Raw genomic sequence first — 16,997 nt, 5'->3', positions numbered from 1 at the left:
TTCTATCAGCACCAAGTGACATGCTTGAGACTGAGAGTCTTTTTTCAAGATTGTCGTGGAGCAAGAAAACACAGCATGTTTTGGGGGTTTTTTCAGGGTTTTTCAGTGATGGACAGATATTGAGATTGTGGCCTCCATGATTTTCTTCCAGGTGAAATGATCTGTTTTCATGGTCTGATCTAGAAAAATGCATTTAGCTCAAAATATAATTCAACTAGTTCAAAAATACTCTGCACACCTGAATAAATGACAGGTGGACAAAAATGTTTTCAAAGTATAAATTATAACCACACAATCTCACTACCTCACACTGACACTGTAATTTAATAAAATCATGCACATTCATACCTCGGGGGGAATTTAAAAGCATCACGCCACCAACTGCATGACGTCAGACTGTGGGAGGAAGTCAGGCAGAGAGAACACGCTAACTCCACACAGAAAGGCCTCGGCCAGACGATGGATTTAAACCAGGAACCTTCTTGCTTCAGAAGTGCTAAACATCGTGCTGCTCTTTGTGTAGAGGTTATAATTTATAATGTATGCTTTAAAAAAAGAAAAGTATTATTAAAAGCTTTAAGCTGTCTTCTCGTGGTATTCTTTTACCTGTTGCTGCCCCTGTTGTCACTATTCTAACTGATGATGATGTTTTTGACCAGAATCATCAGTCTCTGTAACATCCGTGCACCTTTGCTGCTGTGGAAGAATGAAGTGCTGTCAGGTTTTCAGAATGCTGACGTGGTACATCGTATTGGGACAAAGTTTCACCAGTGGCACTTTAAACTGCTTCATCCTAATTTAAGTATGGCTTTCTGACCTTATTTAAATGCCCATCAGACACTCAGGATTCATGTTATTCATGTTTAAACATTTCGCCTGCTTCCTGACTCCTTTAAATAAGAGAAGGAGAGAGAGAGAGAACAAAGGAGCAGTTTGTGAGAGCGAGTGAGCATGAAGGCAGAGATGATACTTCAGTTTAGATACTGCTGCATTATTGAATGTAATTTTGTGTTTAAGAACAAATCTTTTAACACTGAATGTTGAATCACGGTTCTTCTCCTGCTCTCTTTCACCCTTTTCTGTAACTACTGAATCTATCTAATAAAGATAAAAAGGCGATAGAAATTGTCTTTAAAAATGCATCGAATCAGCCTGAGAAGCTTCAGTGACTCAGTCATTATGAAAAGTTATCAGGAGTTATGGTTTCTACTTAACAACACTAAATGGTACTTTAATTATTAGATTCTTAATGCTACTCGAGCAGTTTGTGCAGTCGTGTATTGAGACATTCATTCATGTTTAGTGAGGATGTGTAGAACCGCTGCTTTGGTTGCCATTGTCTTGGCCTCCGTTGCAAATTGTGGAGATGAAATATTATATACGAAACCAGGACAAAATATAAGGAACCGTGGATTTGCTTTTAATATTTGCTCCGATGCACACATAAAACAATAAGTCTCTGTTAGTCAGGCATCTGAAATTGAAATGAACTGTGCAATCATCACCGGTACTGACTGGTCATGTTCACAGAATAAAAGCAGGAAGGGCAGTGGAAGAGCAATGAGCGGTTATTTCCCAGCCAGTTAAACAAATGACTGTTTTCATGATTAATGGACTCATTGTTTGATTGACTATGTGCACGAGACAATGCTAACTTCCTGGTTTGAGACCGGATGTGGGGTTGTGCATTTCCGGTAGCTTTACTTTGCGGTCAATCGCTACTGCGAAGATATCCTCCAAAATCATGTCCAAAACTTGAAAACGGAAAGATTGCGTTAAGTTACAAAGAGCAGAAGGTGGGAACACTCACCACTGTTGTGTCATAAAAAAATCTAATGATCAATTTTGACGTTTAAAGAGTTTAGATCGATCAGTTGTTTACATCACTCAACACAAGCAGAACTGCATCACTGCAGCAGAAGACACATCGTCCACATTCAGAAGCACATCTCTGTATAGTGACTGGTCTTATGATTTAAACAGGCAAATGTTCAGCATTCAAACTACAGGTGAAGAATAGTCAAACCAGATGTTTCTCTGTTATGTCGATATCAGCTAGTCAAGTACACACCTACACAGCATGTTAACAAACCGTGAAAAAAGCCACACAAAAAATGAATGATTGCTGGTAACGGTTTCTATACATTAGTATTTACGAAGGGTATGTTGTGACTTACCTTCAAAATTACAGCGGTCCCTCGCTATAACGCGGTTCACCTTTCACCTTGCTGTTTCGCGGATTTTTTAGTGCAAGTTTGCATGCTTTTTTTTACGTCACATTGTGTCCTGCGTCCTGATCACTGCAGACGATCTCCTCCGTGACGTCTCTCCTGTACAGTACAGAATCGCTGCATCGATCGCTAGCAGTGTGACTCTGAAGTGCAGTACTGTATGTCCACAAAACGTTTTGCACCGTCAAAAAATAAAATTGGCTACTTGATTTCACCTATCGCTGGTTATTTTTAGAACATAACACCAGCGATAAACGAGGGACAGCTGAGAAATATAACATTTGAATCCATTTTCTCTTTTGCTCTGAGGCGCGGGGGAAAAATATCGACAAGTCGATGAACATCATTTACAGATATATTGGGTAAATGCCCAAGACATCTATAGAAATGTAAATCGCCGCTTGATTCATTCATTTGCTTAACTTGTTTTGGACCGTAAACCAGGCGCGAATAGGACACCGGAAACAAAGCTCCCCACAGGAGTTTCCGCACCGGAAGTAGCATATGCTAACGTGCACATAGTCAATTGTTTAATCTTTAAAATGACACATAATTATGAGAGAAGGCTCTTTCATCTAAACATGTCTAATCATCACATTTAAGAAGCTGGAACCAGCAAAAATAATCAAACTCAAACATAGTTGTTATGAGGGGGTAGCTATGGAAACAGGCAAGTTTTAAGCATGTTTCTAGTGACATCACTCACTTTTCAGGTAAGAGTTTTTTACTTTAAAGTCAAGCATGTAAATACACCAAACTACAAATCGTTACAGTATTTATACAATAAATAATTGGGAAGCGTATCTGTAACCGGAAGGTCGCCGGTTCGATCCCCGGGCTCTCTGTCCTGGTCGTTGTGTCCTTGGGCAAGACACTTTACCCTACCGCCTACTGGTGTTGGCCAGAGGGGCCGATGGCGCGATATGGCAGCCTCGCTTCTGTCAGTCTGCCCCAGGGCAGCTGTGGCTACAACTGTAGCTGCCTCCACCAGTGTGTGAATGTGAGAGTGAATGAATAGTGGCATTGTAAAGCGCTTTGGGTGCCTTGAAAAGCGCTGTATAAATCCAATTCATTATTATTATTATTATTTATGAGGTTGAAGTTTTTCCCATCAATGCTTTTTGGGATGTAACTGCCTGTGAAAAGTATTAAAAGAAGTATTAAGCTACATATTTATGAGCTGTTGTTAAAGAGTTACATCTAACATATAAAGACCATCGTATCATCATCCTTAAAGTGCTCTGGATGACAGTACAACCCAGTGCGGCCCTCACCCAGTTGCCAAGGGTAATTATTTGAAGCTGCGAGTAAAGGAGGTCTTTAAAGGTTATTGTCTCATTAATGGGATGTTGGGAGTATCCGAGCAGTAGAAGCATTTCCTTCCCCTTATTTCTTTTCTTTCTCTCTGTTCAGGTGCTGGGCCTCCGGCCGATCGGACAGTGGTGATTGACGAATACAGGTACCTGTCTCAAAAGCTGTTTGCAGCCGTGTCCGTCTTCGCCGGCCTCGGCATCCTGCTCGGCATCGTCTGTCTAACCTTCAACATCTATAACGGGAATGTCAGGTGAGTCCTCGAACACTCAACATCCCCATAGCCTGAAATATTCTCCTCTCGTAGTCTTCGCTTATTATTTTGCATTCACTGTCATTCTGTTTATCTTGCCTTGAGTTTTTTTGGAGAGGTCATTGTATAAGCTGCTTCTCCTGCACAAGCCTTTTACTTGTTTACTTTGGATTCAAGTGTGTGTCAGTGAAAGTGTGTTTGAATATAAATGAGTGCCTTTGTGAGCACACCAGACGTTTTTAAATAATTGTATTTTTTACTCTAAAACTCAACAGAAAAATTATGCTCTAACAATTTTGAGACTTAATTAGTGTAGATTTTTAAATAAATCCAAAATGTTATAGTGTCAGCTTTTCAAGTGTAGTAATTATTTTGTTTTCTTGCTTTACGTAATTAATTGTTTTTAGGTTTTAAAGACTGTTAATGCCACAAAGTTTGGATCTTGAAATTAGCTGTGGTTAAGTCACGCACGGAAAATCTTCCTTTTAAGATGGAGTTACAGATGAAATGGTCAAACAGCCGAAACTAACGAGGACCGACAGAGTCATGTCTCAAAGATTCAAGAGACAGCTTTGTTACACAAAAGTCATCTGTTTGGATAAAAATCTGTGAAGTCAGAGGAAATCAGATCTTGTAACAACCTCCTGCTGCTCACAGAGACCTCATCACTCACTGTGTTTGCACTCCAAGCGTGACTTTGAGTTTTTCTTGGATTTAAAACAGAGCTCAAAATAATTCTCAGAGATCTTCTTCTCCTTTGAGGTTAATGTAAATGAATGGCATGCTGTGTCTCCAGTTTGCAAAGTTAGTGGTTCGGGCATGGCTTTTTTTGCTGTCTTGCTGCTGGTTTCATTGTCACAGCTTAAACGTGGCTCTAGAGCAAATGCAAATAAATTCAGTTAAAAAAAAAACTGCCTTTTGAACTAGGATTTATGAGCTTAATACATGTCTGTGGAGCCAGTGGAGGATATCTCTGAGGTCTCTTTAACATAGTATTTTTATGTTTGACCTGGGTCAAAGTGATTTACACTCCCACAAGTCCACAAGCTTATCAGGAGATTTACTTATTTATTTATTTCTTTGGAAAGCTGGAGAGGTTTGTTCTTCTGAGGATCTCTGGCTGACTCGAGTGTGCCAATCAGGCCCTCCTCCACCTTTGATTATATTTCAAACACAATTTCACTGCAGGCTGCTTTCAGCAGCCAAAACAGTGTGAGTCAGATCAAATCAAATAAATTCAGTAAGATGTTTTCACAAAACAGGTTTGCACCAGCTGCCTTGTTAGGAGACAAAACTCCAAAATCAATCCACCTTAAAACAACGAAAGAGTCAAAAGCAATCACAGACGAGAAATCCAACGAACTGAATCCGACACGTCTGACCTTTCGATGTCTCAGCTGCAGCTACAATAAAGTTCAGCAAATGTTTGACCTTCCAGGTGATTTCACACCTGTAGTTCAGTTAATTTGGTTCGCCTCAAACGGAGAAACAGATGTTTGCTCTTCAGCTGCGTTTATAGAGCAGGAAAAAGTGACTCAGATCTGGGTTTTTTCACTGAGCTGAATTTTAGAGCGTACAAAAACCACAAACAACAAACATGAGCTGCAATAATGCCATATAAACACCTGGGGAGTGAAGTGCTCAGCGCATCATGGGAAGTCCCCCAAAAGCGCATTCATCTAGCGGCATGACTAAAGGATGGTTCAAGGTCACCACCCCCAACTATAAGCTTTTTTTTTTTTTTTTTTTAAAAAGACATTTTGAAGCCTGCTCTTAAAATCAGAGGGTGTCTGTCTCCTGAACCTGAACTGGGAGTCGGTTGCACAGGAGAGGGACCTGGAAGCTGAAGGCTCTGCCTCCCATTTTAATTTGGGGAACTCTAAGAACACAAGTAGACCTGCAGTCTGAGAGCAAAGTGCTCTATTAGGATAAAATGGTACTATGAAGTTATGATGTTGGCTAATCATTCAGCACTTTGAGCACAAGGAGAAGGAATTCAATTTAACAGTGAGCCAATAAAGAGAAGCTAATAAACGAGACGTATAATCTCTCTTTCAATTCAGCTTCTAGGAATTGAAAGGATAATAATGAATTACACTAGTCCAGCCTTCCCAAATGCAGAGTGGTGTGAACAGCACAGATCACATGGACTCTTTTCTTTTCTGATTCGGACCATTTAGATGTGCATCTTTAATCTGAGCAGTCAAAATGCACTTTATGTGATCAGCCATGAGAATCCCGTGGAGGCACTTACATGTATAGTTAACATCTTCATTCCTGAAACACCCTGTACTGGCTTCAAGCAATATTTGTTACGAGAAAAAAAAAACAGAACCATTTTTCAAAGGTCAAAGAGGCCATCTTATAAACATGGATGTAGTATTTGCCATGCTTTATTTCTGTTGCTTCAAATAAAGGTGCAAAGCATTCAGAGATTGGGCGAAATTATAGTTTAAGACAGTTTAAAGCAGCGGTCTCCAACCTTTTTTGCGCCACGGACCGGTTTATGCCCGACAATATTTTCACGGACCGGCCTTTAAGGTGTCGCGGAAAAATACAACAAAATAAAACTAGTACCGGTACCGAAAAAAAGAAGATTTATTCATAACGCACGTGAAAAGACCCAGGAAAACCGAGTAAACGATAAAAACGATAACAAAATAACGCTGAAAACCAATAAAAACCCTGAAAACCATACATTTCACACCTGAGCCTCAACTCTCGCGGCCCGGTACCAAACGACTCACGGACCGGTACCGGTCCGAGGCCCGGGGGTTGGGGACCGCTGGTTTAAAGGACATAGGTCTTAAAGCTGAAGCGCCTGCATTCTTTTTCATATATTCCACCCTGGCTGAAAAGAGCTTCCAGTAGACTCGATGTCTGAGAGAGAACAGCCCTCAGCTCATTGACTCTTTGACCTCAGTAAACACTTGGCTGATGACTTTATGCGCTCAATCGCAACTTTCAGGATATAAAAAAATCAACATGGAGTACATTTTATAACGTTTTGGTAATTATTAGAGTCAGGAAGGAGAATTAGCCGAGCTCCACTCGCTGTAAGCCAATGAGCTTCCTGCATCTTTGGTCTCACAGTCAGATCCATCTCTTGTCATGTTTGGTTTTGAAATACAGTCGGATTAAAGTTTATTCTCAGACTCAGTGTCACAGTGGCTGCACACATTTTTATATATAGTGTATGTTCCAATAACTTCAGCGTCACTAATTTACTGTTGTGAGGTTGTCATGTACTTGGTAGTTTACAGTTTTCACCTGAAGTAAAGTCATTGTTGTATTTTCTGGAACCTTTCAAACATCTGATTCTGCTTTCAGGAAAGAGACTGAATAGCTACTGATTTTCAGTGTTTTCTTGCTCTGAGCACCACAAGGCAAATACAATTTATTTCCATTACATTCATCGGAAGGCAGACATCTCTACACGATCTCCAATACTGGGAAACACAGCACTACAGGCAACAGGAAAAAATACTTATATTTGATTAGTGGTTAACATTTCTTATAAGGGATTTGCATCCTGAAACCCTGGATACTTGTTTTATTAGTTCTGGCCCAGTTCTGGTTGACACAGGCTTTTTTTAAGCAAACGACAAAGTCATACTGACTCATTAAATGGGTAATTTTGCATTAGCGCATGATACAGAAACCAAATTGTGGTGACTGACAGCAGGCTGTGCAGCACTCTAATGCTTCTGATCTATATATTTATGCTCCCTGGTGTCACATACATCACATACTGTTATCGTGTGAGAGCAGTCATGCAGAGATAAAAATTGAGCACAGAAGGGGAAAAAAATGACAGTTTTTCTTCCAACACTGGCCTCAATCAATCATAATTCAAAGCAGCAGTTCAACGCTGTGCATAATAAAAGGAGAAAGCAACACTTCATGTCAGAGAATAACCCCCGCAGCACCTCATACGTCAATGGTATATAACAGACCGAAAGGTTACTTCAGATGTTCTAGCATTCGTTAGCGAGTCAGAGAGTGTACATGTGAATGTATGTTTGTATGCGCTCTACATGAGTGTGGAGCTGTGCACTAAATAAGCAGTGCGGCCCCCCAGGGATGTGCAAGGGCAGGTCAATGGGATAAAAGAGTCAAACGTGCACACTCTGCTGCAGGAGATCGGCAGCCTGAGCAGAATATATTAAAAACTCTTAGATTGAAACTAAATCTCTTCTTGGGAACATTATAATGCTGAGAAGGTCCCTGGAGGAATTGAAATAAACACATTGTCTTGAACAGAGAGAAATCACTGTGCCTATTTTTTCTTCTTGATTGTCCATTTAGCTCCTGTCTCTTCTCCCACACTCACTATCGTTTTTAAATATGACTGCTGCAGCAGCAGTGCAGAGGCAAAACTTTCATCTGATTTTTCAAAGCAGGGTGTAGACCACGGAGAGCTTAAAGACACTGTGCAGCTTCCAGAAAACTATTGTTATTAGTTGTATTCAGCAGTGTTGCCTGCATTTGGGTGCAGCTTATGCTTACATGCAGTGTGTGTGCTAGCACCGATTACACTATCCTACTCTTTTAGGCTCCACTGTTATGGTAAAAAGAAAGTACTCCAGGTTTTTCATACCAGGCCATAATAAAAGTCATGTGGTCCTTAGCAGGTCTTAAAATGAGGTAAATCCAGCCTCAGATGCACTACAAAGTACACATGTACTGCTTCCATAGGAATTCTGATAATCAAATTACATGTATAGAAACCCCAGTGAAGAACGAGTCAGTCCACAGGCTTATGGAGGCGACCAAGAGAACCTTTTTAATTCAGTTAAATTATTTTGTAGCACCAAAGCACAACAGCAGTTGCCTGAAACACATCTACACATGCAGACATCACATTCTGGGTTGTCTAGACCACAATACAAAATTTTGCTCTACAAGGGCCTGATATTCACTTACGAGGACATTATACTGCCACTGTTCTATCAAAATTTAAAACGAATGTGCTCATATGTGGATGTCAGGCCCTTGGAGCGCAAAATTAGGTAAAAAGATAATTCTTTGTTTTTACATTCATCAGGTCCCAATCAGCCGAAATAGCAAAGAGAAATTAAATATGCATGTCATGAAAGAGTTTGGGTCTTAGGAGGTTAATGCACTTTATATTGTAAGGTACAAGACCCTACAGTAATACAATCAAACAACCCCTTTTGAGCAAGCACTTGGCAACAGTGGGAAGGAAAAACTCCCTTTTAACAGGAAGAAACATCCAGCTGAACCAGGCTCAGAGATGGGCGGCCGTCTGCCGTGACCGGTTGGGGGCGAGGGGAGGAAGACGGGACAAAAGCCATGCTGTGGAGGGAAGATCTGAGTTTTTAAGCTGAACAGTCTGTTCACACACTGGCAATAAAAAGTGTTTAATTCATGAAAGAGAGGTAAATAGTGCACCTCCACGGGGAATGTTTGCTACTGTGGCAAATGTTAAACTCTGTTTAGAAGGTTATTGAATTAAATCCCCTCAACTAAATCAGACAGTACTCAACTGTTAGATTTTTACAGGTATCTGTGATCCCTAGGAAGTGAGTCATTCTCTCTTTGGCAATCTTTCCTGTGAAGATACAGCAAGGAAAAAACCCTGACCTTTTATGTTTGTGTGTTTGTGATAAAAACCTCTACAAAGCAGACTAATGATTTTTCCTGTATTTTATCCATCTAATGCAGTGCACACAACAAATGACCTTTTTTTTTTGTGGCTTTATGGTGAAAAAATGTGCCTCACCTAAAATTGTCCTCTTGCACTGCTCACAGAAGATAGGACGTCGCCTTCTGTCAGCACTAATTAGACTAATGAGTGCCAATCACACATCAAAGGAGATGCCCGGGGAGGAAGAGTGTTTCTATATTTGGACCTTCTCAGTGTGATGAACACGCCAGGAGACCGTCCAAACAAGCAAATCAGGATGATAACATTTTAATTTAAAAAAACCTACAAAAAAAAGATGAGCTTTCTTGGAGCTCGCAACAAAACAATTACCGCCTGCTTACAAATTCATTGAATCTACCTTTAAGTTGAAACATGTTTTTTCTTATTGTGTTTTTTTTCTCTTTATTTGTGTTCCTGTGTGAATCTGTTACAATTTCAGGTACATCCAGAACTCACAGCCCTACCTGAACAACATGACAGCGGTGGGCTGCATGATGGCGCTCGCTGCTGTGTTCCCGCTGGGGATTGATGGTCACCACGTCCAGAAGTCTCAGTTCCCCGTCGTCTGCCAGGTAACAGAGAAAAAGACACAGGGAGGGAAGGGCAAGTAAGAGCCAGAAGTGTAGAGGAGTAATCGTGTTATTGTAGCTACAAATATATTTTTCTAGTGATGTGATACCAATAGCTGAGAACTTGATAAGCATCAACAAGACACAATATTGGACTGAAAAATGAGGCCAAAAACTTTCTCGAGTGGCTCCAAAAGTAAAACAATCCTCATGGACTTTAAATGCCCAACTTTATATCAGAAGTGCACAAAAGTAGCTATGGACTCTATAGTTAATTTACAGCTTCATAACTGTATGTGTGAGGGGTGCAGGGGATATATATTTTTAATGTTCCTTTTATTAAGGCTTGAAGTTCACGTGTGCTTTGACAGACGGCTCGATGTTTCCTCTAGAAGCTGTCACACTTCTCCTCAGCTCACTGGAGTCGCAGAATTGAAGCGTTTGAGGGTGTTTTGCATTGTTGCTTCTTTTTAGAGCAGACCAGTAATTTGGGTTGCCGTGCGTGTAATTTTAATAACAGACCTTCCAAGAATGTGCTCTATTTTTGGTGAGTGAAATTCTATTTTAATGTGTGATACTTTTCCAGGTGATGTACTCAGGGAGGAGTGAAAGGTGAAACCAACATGAAGTGCTTTTTTCTTCAGGCCCTGTGTGTTCTCGTTAAAAAGGGGAAAAAAAATCACTCATCTTCCTCACAAAATGAACTGAGTCTCACCTCCTTCAGTCAGAGACATCGATAGAGGAACAGGTGATAAACGTATGGACAGAATAAAAAACAATCAATAAAAACAAAATTCAGCTGGGATGCTATAGTTAATCGAACACATCACCCTGCTAGCATAAAAATTACTTAGTTGGTTTTAGAATATTTTAATTCTGTATGTTGATAACAATGTGAAACTAGTTAGTAGGTTAGTAAGGTCAGGACACGGCCACTTTATTTGGCACACCTGTTTAACTGTTCATTAAGACAAATATCTAATAAGCCAATCATGTGGCAGCAGTGCATAGCCAAGGTGACCTGCTGAAGTTCAGACTGAGCATCAGAAAGGCTGTTGGTGCCAGATGGACTGGTCTGTGTTTCACAAACTGCTGATCCACGGGGATTTTCCCACATAACATCTGTAAGGTTTACAAAATGTTCTGAAAAAGAGAAAACTCAGTGAGCAGCAGTTCTCTGGGGGAAAATGCCTCGATGATGCCAGAGGTCAGAGGAGAATGGCCAGACTCCTTGGAGCTGATAAGAAGGCAACGTAGACTCGAATCGCTACAATCAAGTTACGTGGAAGAGCATCTCTGAATGCACAACACATCGAATTGAACAGAATCGCAGTAGAACAGGGCACAGTCCATTTATCAGTCTCACGGCTTGTGCAAAGAACCCTTCCAGCATCCTGGTGGTTCTGCAGCTGATGCTCCTGTACCTCTTGCCAGACGGCAGGAGGGAGAAGAGGCCATGGGAGGGGTGGTGGGGGTCTCTGATGATGGAGATAGCTCTACGTATGCAGCGCTGTTTGTAGATCTCCTCCAGTGATGAGAGAGGGGCACCAACAATCCTCCTGGCAGTCTTAACAATCCTATTAAGTTAACGCTTCTCGCAGGACTTGCAGCTGCCAAACCAAGCTGTAAAACCTTGTGTCAGGATGTTTTCAATGGTGCCTCTGTAGAAAGTTGTGAGGTGAAGTGTGGAGAGTCCTGCTTTTCTGAGTCTCCTGAGGGAGTACGAAAGAGAGGATGACAGAAGAGCTCTGAGATTTAAAGCACGCACAGCAGAGGCTGAGAACAAGGCGGCAAGAAGATGATTGGACAAGAGCAATGATGTCAGCACCGAGTTTGACAGCGCGGGAAAGCGGAAGTGATTTAAATAATAGACTAGCAGCAGATGAGTGATTACAGATCTGCATTAATCTTGCGTACAAGCTTCATAGTGGAAAAACGTCGCTTGGTCTGAGAAGGTAGTTTCAGAATTTGGTAAAAACAACATGAAAGCATGGATCCATTCGGTGTTGTGTCAACAGTTCAGGCTGTCGGTGGTGTAAAGGTGTGCTAATCTTTTCTTACTGGGGAAGCAGTCACCAGATCGATCCAGCCAGTGCAATAGAGCACCTTTGTGCTGTGGTGGAACAGGAGATTCACATCATGGATGTGCAGCCAACAAATCTGCTTTAACTCAGAGGAATGTTTCAGGCTCGCTTGTTGAATCAATGCCATGAAGAATTGAAACCAACCTGTTACCAGCAAGGTGTAACTAATTAAATGGCCTGCAGGTATTTTCTCTGTCTTTGAGGATCAAGGAAAAAAAAGAAACACTTTTTGTCCAGAAGACGGTTTCTGTTATACAGTGCAAGTGGACTAATAACGTGCTCTTTGGGTGTGCATGTGTTATTTTTGTTGAATTACCTTTCACAGGTTATAAATAGGGTGTCACATGGTTTAAATAGCTTTTCCCCCTCTTGTTTCAGCATTTAATTAAATGTTGCTGCGTACACACAGTGAAGTGCATTACATAGATATAGTTTTAGTCCCAGATCCTCCAGGATCCTCTTTGGAAAGTTTTACATAGTTTCTGGAAACATGAATTGGAAGTGACTGGTCCAGCTGCATGAGCTCTCAAATCAGGATTGTTTATATGCATTTGTTTAACACATTTGCTTATGTTTTTGCACTTTTCAGATACAGCTGTCAGGTTTAGTAAAGCTCTACCCTTCTGTGAAATTGTGTGTCTACTTTAAGCAAGCCCACGTTTAGGTGTCATGACGCACGGACAGCTGTGATATTCGTCGCCTGTGGCACGCACACACCTGCAAACCAGACAGCAGTCAGCTCAGGGTTTTGATCGTGCTTATTTAGCGCATGAAAGACGACCAAAGTTTAAACACTGTCAAAATTCATTAAGCGTTTGAAATGATTTTGGCATTCGTTGTTGTGGCCACGACTTTCTGGGTGTCGGGATGGCACAGACGATGGGATCCCAGTGCTAATGAGGAGTGGGAGTATGTCTCTGTCACCCATGTCGAGCCTTTGTGTAGCAGGCGGAGATTTCCATTTCTGTCGCTTCTCTGCTCTTTGTCCCTGTCCAGTTATTCCCTCTCATGCTTTGTTCTGCCTCTCTCTTGCACTCTCCCTCTGACCTTCTTCTCCTTTTTTCTGTTCCTGCAATCTCGCCATCTCTTGGGATTCATATTATCTCTCCCCTACTATTGCCCGCTCTCTGCATCTCACCTTGTCATCTATCTTTTTTGCGCCCCATACTTTACTCTCCCACTCTCCCCTTATATATCTATCAGTGTGTCTGTCTACCCCCATTCTCTCATTCTCCTTTTTTCTTTTGTTCATCTCACCCTCTCTGCTACTCTCCTCTTGCTAACTCGTCCCTCTCCTCCTATTGTGGATGTGTTGGATTTTAAAGAATGAAAACACAGAGCCATATACCGCTTTAATGGGATTTTCTTTCCATTAAGATAAAGATTTTGTTTGTTTCGTTGTTATTTAATAATGGCCGTGTTGGAATTCTTAACAAACATCACTTAACTCAAACGTCCCCATGCAGCACAAATGCACCGATCTCCATATATGAAAGATGCAAATACAGAAAATTTGTCATCATTTTATTTAGTGCTTTAATTCAATCCAGTTTTATTTATATAAGCAAAAGATCTCAACAGTAGTCGCCTCGAGGTGCTTTATATTGTAAAATAAATACCCTACAATCAAGCTAGCACTTGGTGACAGTGGGAAGAAAAAACTTCCCTTTAACAGGAAGAAAACTGATAGACTGCAACAGCAATCTGGTTTATATGTTTGTGTACTTGAACACAAAGTTGCAACTATTTCACATTTTTCCAACAGACTGGGATTCTTCTGTGGTTCTAGTTGGTAAGTTTAATACTGGCCATAGTGTTTAAGCTGCTCTATGCTATGCTCGAGATAGGGCTGCTCGATTATGGCAAAAATGATAATCACGATTACTTTCACTGAAATTGAGATCTCGATTATTTGACGATATTTATATAACAATAACAATGTGTTGAATAATGACTTTAAAGATTGTCAAAAAATAATATAAAATAGTGTGCAAATACTGATAACAGTGCAAATGTTTGCAATATAAAAAATAAATGAAAAATGTAAACATCTATGTTTAGTGAACTTTGCGGTGTTGCTCTGTGGTGCAGCTACGACACCGTAGCAAAGTTTACACACTATGTCTACTTGATCCACGTCTGACTCCGCGAACCCATAATGTTTCCACACCACTGAAGTTTTTTTTACCTCTCTTTTCAACCAACGGCAGTCACTCTCCTCTCCAAATAACTTCTGCTTAGCTTTCCGAGCTTCCCTCGGGTCCTCTTAATCAGCGGTCCCCAACCCCCGGGCCTCGGACCGGTACCGGTCCGTGAGTCGTTTGGTACCGGGCCGCGAGAGTTGAGGCTCAGGTGTGAAATGTATAGTTTTCAGGGTTTTTATCAGTTTTCAGCGTTATTTTGTTATCGTTTTATCGTTTACTCGGTTTTCCTGGGTCTTTTCACGTGTGTTATGAATACATTTTCTTTTTTCGGTACCGGTACTAGTTTTATTTTGTTGTATTTATCCGCGACACCTTAAAGGCCGGTCCATGAAAAATATTGTCGGGCATAAACCGGTCCGTGGCGCAAAAAAGGTTGGAGACCGCTGCTCTTAATTGTTGTGACGCGTGTTCGAAACGCAGAGAGGTGCGCTCGATTTGCCACACGGAGCAGCGCGAGAGTAAAGCACGAGGGAGGGGCTAATAATCGGCTCAGTCATTTTTAATGATCGTTGAAAGCCCAGATCGTAATCGAGATTAAAATTCGATTAACTGAGCAGCCCTAGCTCGAGATACCATGGCTATAAATTATTCCATCAATGCACATGGAGTAGTGAAGCTGTCCCACAATGGACGTTCAAATCCCCGAATTTTAACAGTGGCAAGTGGAAACGATCATCTTTCAATATAACGGTTCTGAAATATTGTAGAAAAGTATTTTGTGTTTGAGGGACGCAGTAAAACTGAGCCGATATCTGCATAAATAGCTCTGTGAAGCATGCAGGAGGAGCAGTGATGGTGTAGGGGGCTTTCCTCTCAACACTGCTGAAGATTCATTCACAATTAAAGGCAACTCTCATCCAGCGTGGCTACCGCAGCACCCTGCAGAGGCACACCGACCTCTCTGGTTTGAGCTGGATGGAAGCATCATTACTCTGAAAGCAGAACAATGAACAAAAACAGCAACTGTAGGCTCAGTGAGGGCTGTTTGAGCTGTTTTCATACATTATGGAAACCTAAAAGGTGCATCTGGATCTGACATTAGCCGTATTAGTCCTTAAGCTTTCCCAAGTACAAAATCTGCGTGATACTCGGTTGTGTCAGCGTCAATAACTAAAATAGACAAATATAAATAAAATAACGCTCTAAAAGTAAGTGGGACTATTTCCTTTAAGTACTATGTGAAAAAGGACTAGTTTGATTATAATTCTGAGGTGATTATCTCAAGCGGAATCAGATCACGTGACCTCCACCATTACCGACCTAAACCCAGGTGAGATGCTTTGGGATGAACTGAAGCGCAGAGTGAAGGAAGAGCAGTCAATAAGTGGTCTACGTATGAAAACTTCTGTTTGGAAACGTTCATTAAGCTAGTTAAGAGAGTGAAGAGTGCAAAGATTACACTAAAAATTGGCTGCTTCAAAGAATCTCTTTGAAGTTTTTTTCTTTTTAACTTGTGATATAATCCAAATGTGCTGCTCAATAGCTTTTCTTAAAGTGTATAAAATCTAAAAGTAATGAAAAACCTGTGAATGAGTAAACATGTCCAAACTTTGCCATATCCTTGAATAAAGGTATTTTAAAATGAAAATCCTCTCCTCGAGCCTAATCCTCTCATTCCCCCTTCTCTACTCCACTTTTGCTCCTCTCTGCTCTCCTGCAGTTCCGCCTGTGGCTCCTCGGCCTCGGCTTTAGCCTGGCGTACGGCAGCATGTTCACCAAGATCTGGTGGGTCCACACCCTCTTCACCAAGAAGGACGAGAAGAAGGAGAAGAAGAAGGTGAGCAGGAGGGAGGCGGAGAGGAATCGAGGGCGGTTGGGATTAGCCTCTCGGGCGTCTCCGGAGAGCAGAGAAAGGATGGGATGGCGGGCACAGGCCACGCAGCGTGTGTGGCACCGGCTGATAAAAAAGTTCTTTAAAAAAAACTGTGCAGCCTTCGTAGTAACATAAGCTTCTGAGGGGCGAGCGTTGCATCATCCACTAGCAGAGAGCACGGATAAGGGTTGGACACACACTGGTACAGATACTGTACACGTAAAGCACACATGGAGACGAAAGAGTCTGAGCTCCCGATTCCCTCGTCATCACATTTGTTTGCATGTTGAAGCAGAGTTTGTATCTAGTTCTGTGTGTGTGTTAGTTTTCACCCTCTTTAAAGATAGTGTATCCTGCAGCCAGTAAGATATTGCCAGTCTGTGATGCGTTGTGGGAATTTCTAAGACCTAATCAGAAGAATAAGAGATTAAGCCATTTATGGAATATTTATGAATATGGATGAGTATTAAAGTTCAATGCAGAAATCCAGCCTTCGGGGCTTTATTATTTGAGCCAAAGCAGAACGAATCAGGTTGACTTTCAGTTCTCTTCCTGTCCACAGAAGGGCAAATTGCCAGAGAGCTCAGTGAGAGTATTTAAAGAAACTTTCACAAATGGAGGGGAGAATGGGCGCTTTTCAAGTCATTTTTCATGCAACTCAAGTGAAGAGGCGGCCCAGGACTGTGTAATGTGTTTTCTTCTTTATTTTATTCTTCAGTTTTGGTTGTTCCACGCTTGAATGGCTGTTACAATGTTGGAGGTGCTGTGCGTAAGCCAGCATGGCTGAAGTTAAAAAAAAAGCTGGAGAGTGGAGAGAGGAGGGAGCAAAGTGGGAAAGCTCATTTTTGTTGCTTGTTTTTC

General features: G+C 41.4%; 1 protein-coding gene across 2 annotated transcripts in view; it reads left to right on the top strand.

Moving 5' to 3' along the window:
- The window catches only part of gabbr1a (gamma-aminobutyric acid (GABA) B receptor, 1a), a 125,273-nt gene that overhangs the window by 89,924 nt on the left and 18,352 nt on the right, over positions 1 to 16,997 (top strand). For both annotated transcript variants that reach the window (XM_084944414.1, XM_084944415.1), the window contains 3 exons: positions 3,645 to 3,795; positions 9,906 to 10,038; positions 15,984 to 16,100. In XM_084944414.1, coding sequence (XP_084800540.1) covers positions 3,645 to 3,795; positions 9,906 to 10,038; positions 15,984 to 16,100 — 401 coding nt within the window. The remainder of the gene's footprint in view (positions 1 to 3,644; positions 3,796 to 9,905; positions 10,039 to 15,983; positions 16,101 to 16,997) is intronic.

This window comes from Perissodus microlepis, chromosome 11, assembly GCF_051167445.1.
Source record: "Perissodus microlepis isolate ML-2025 ecotype Zambia chromosome 11, ASM5116744v1, whole genome shotgun sequence".
Lineage (NCBI taxonomy): Eukaryota > Metazoa > Chordata > Actinopteri > Cichliformes > Cichlidae > Perissodus > Perissodus microlepis.
This window is presented reverse-complemented; position numbering and strand designations above follow the sequence as displayed.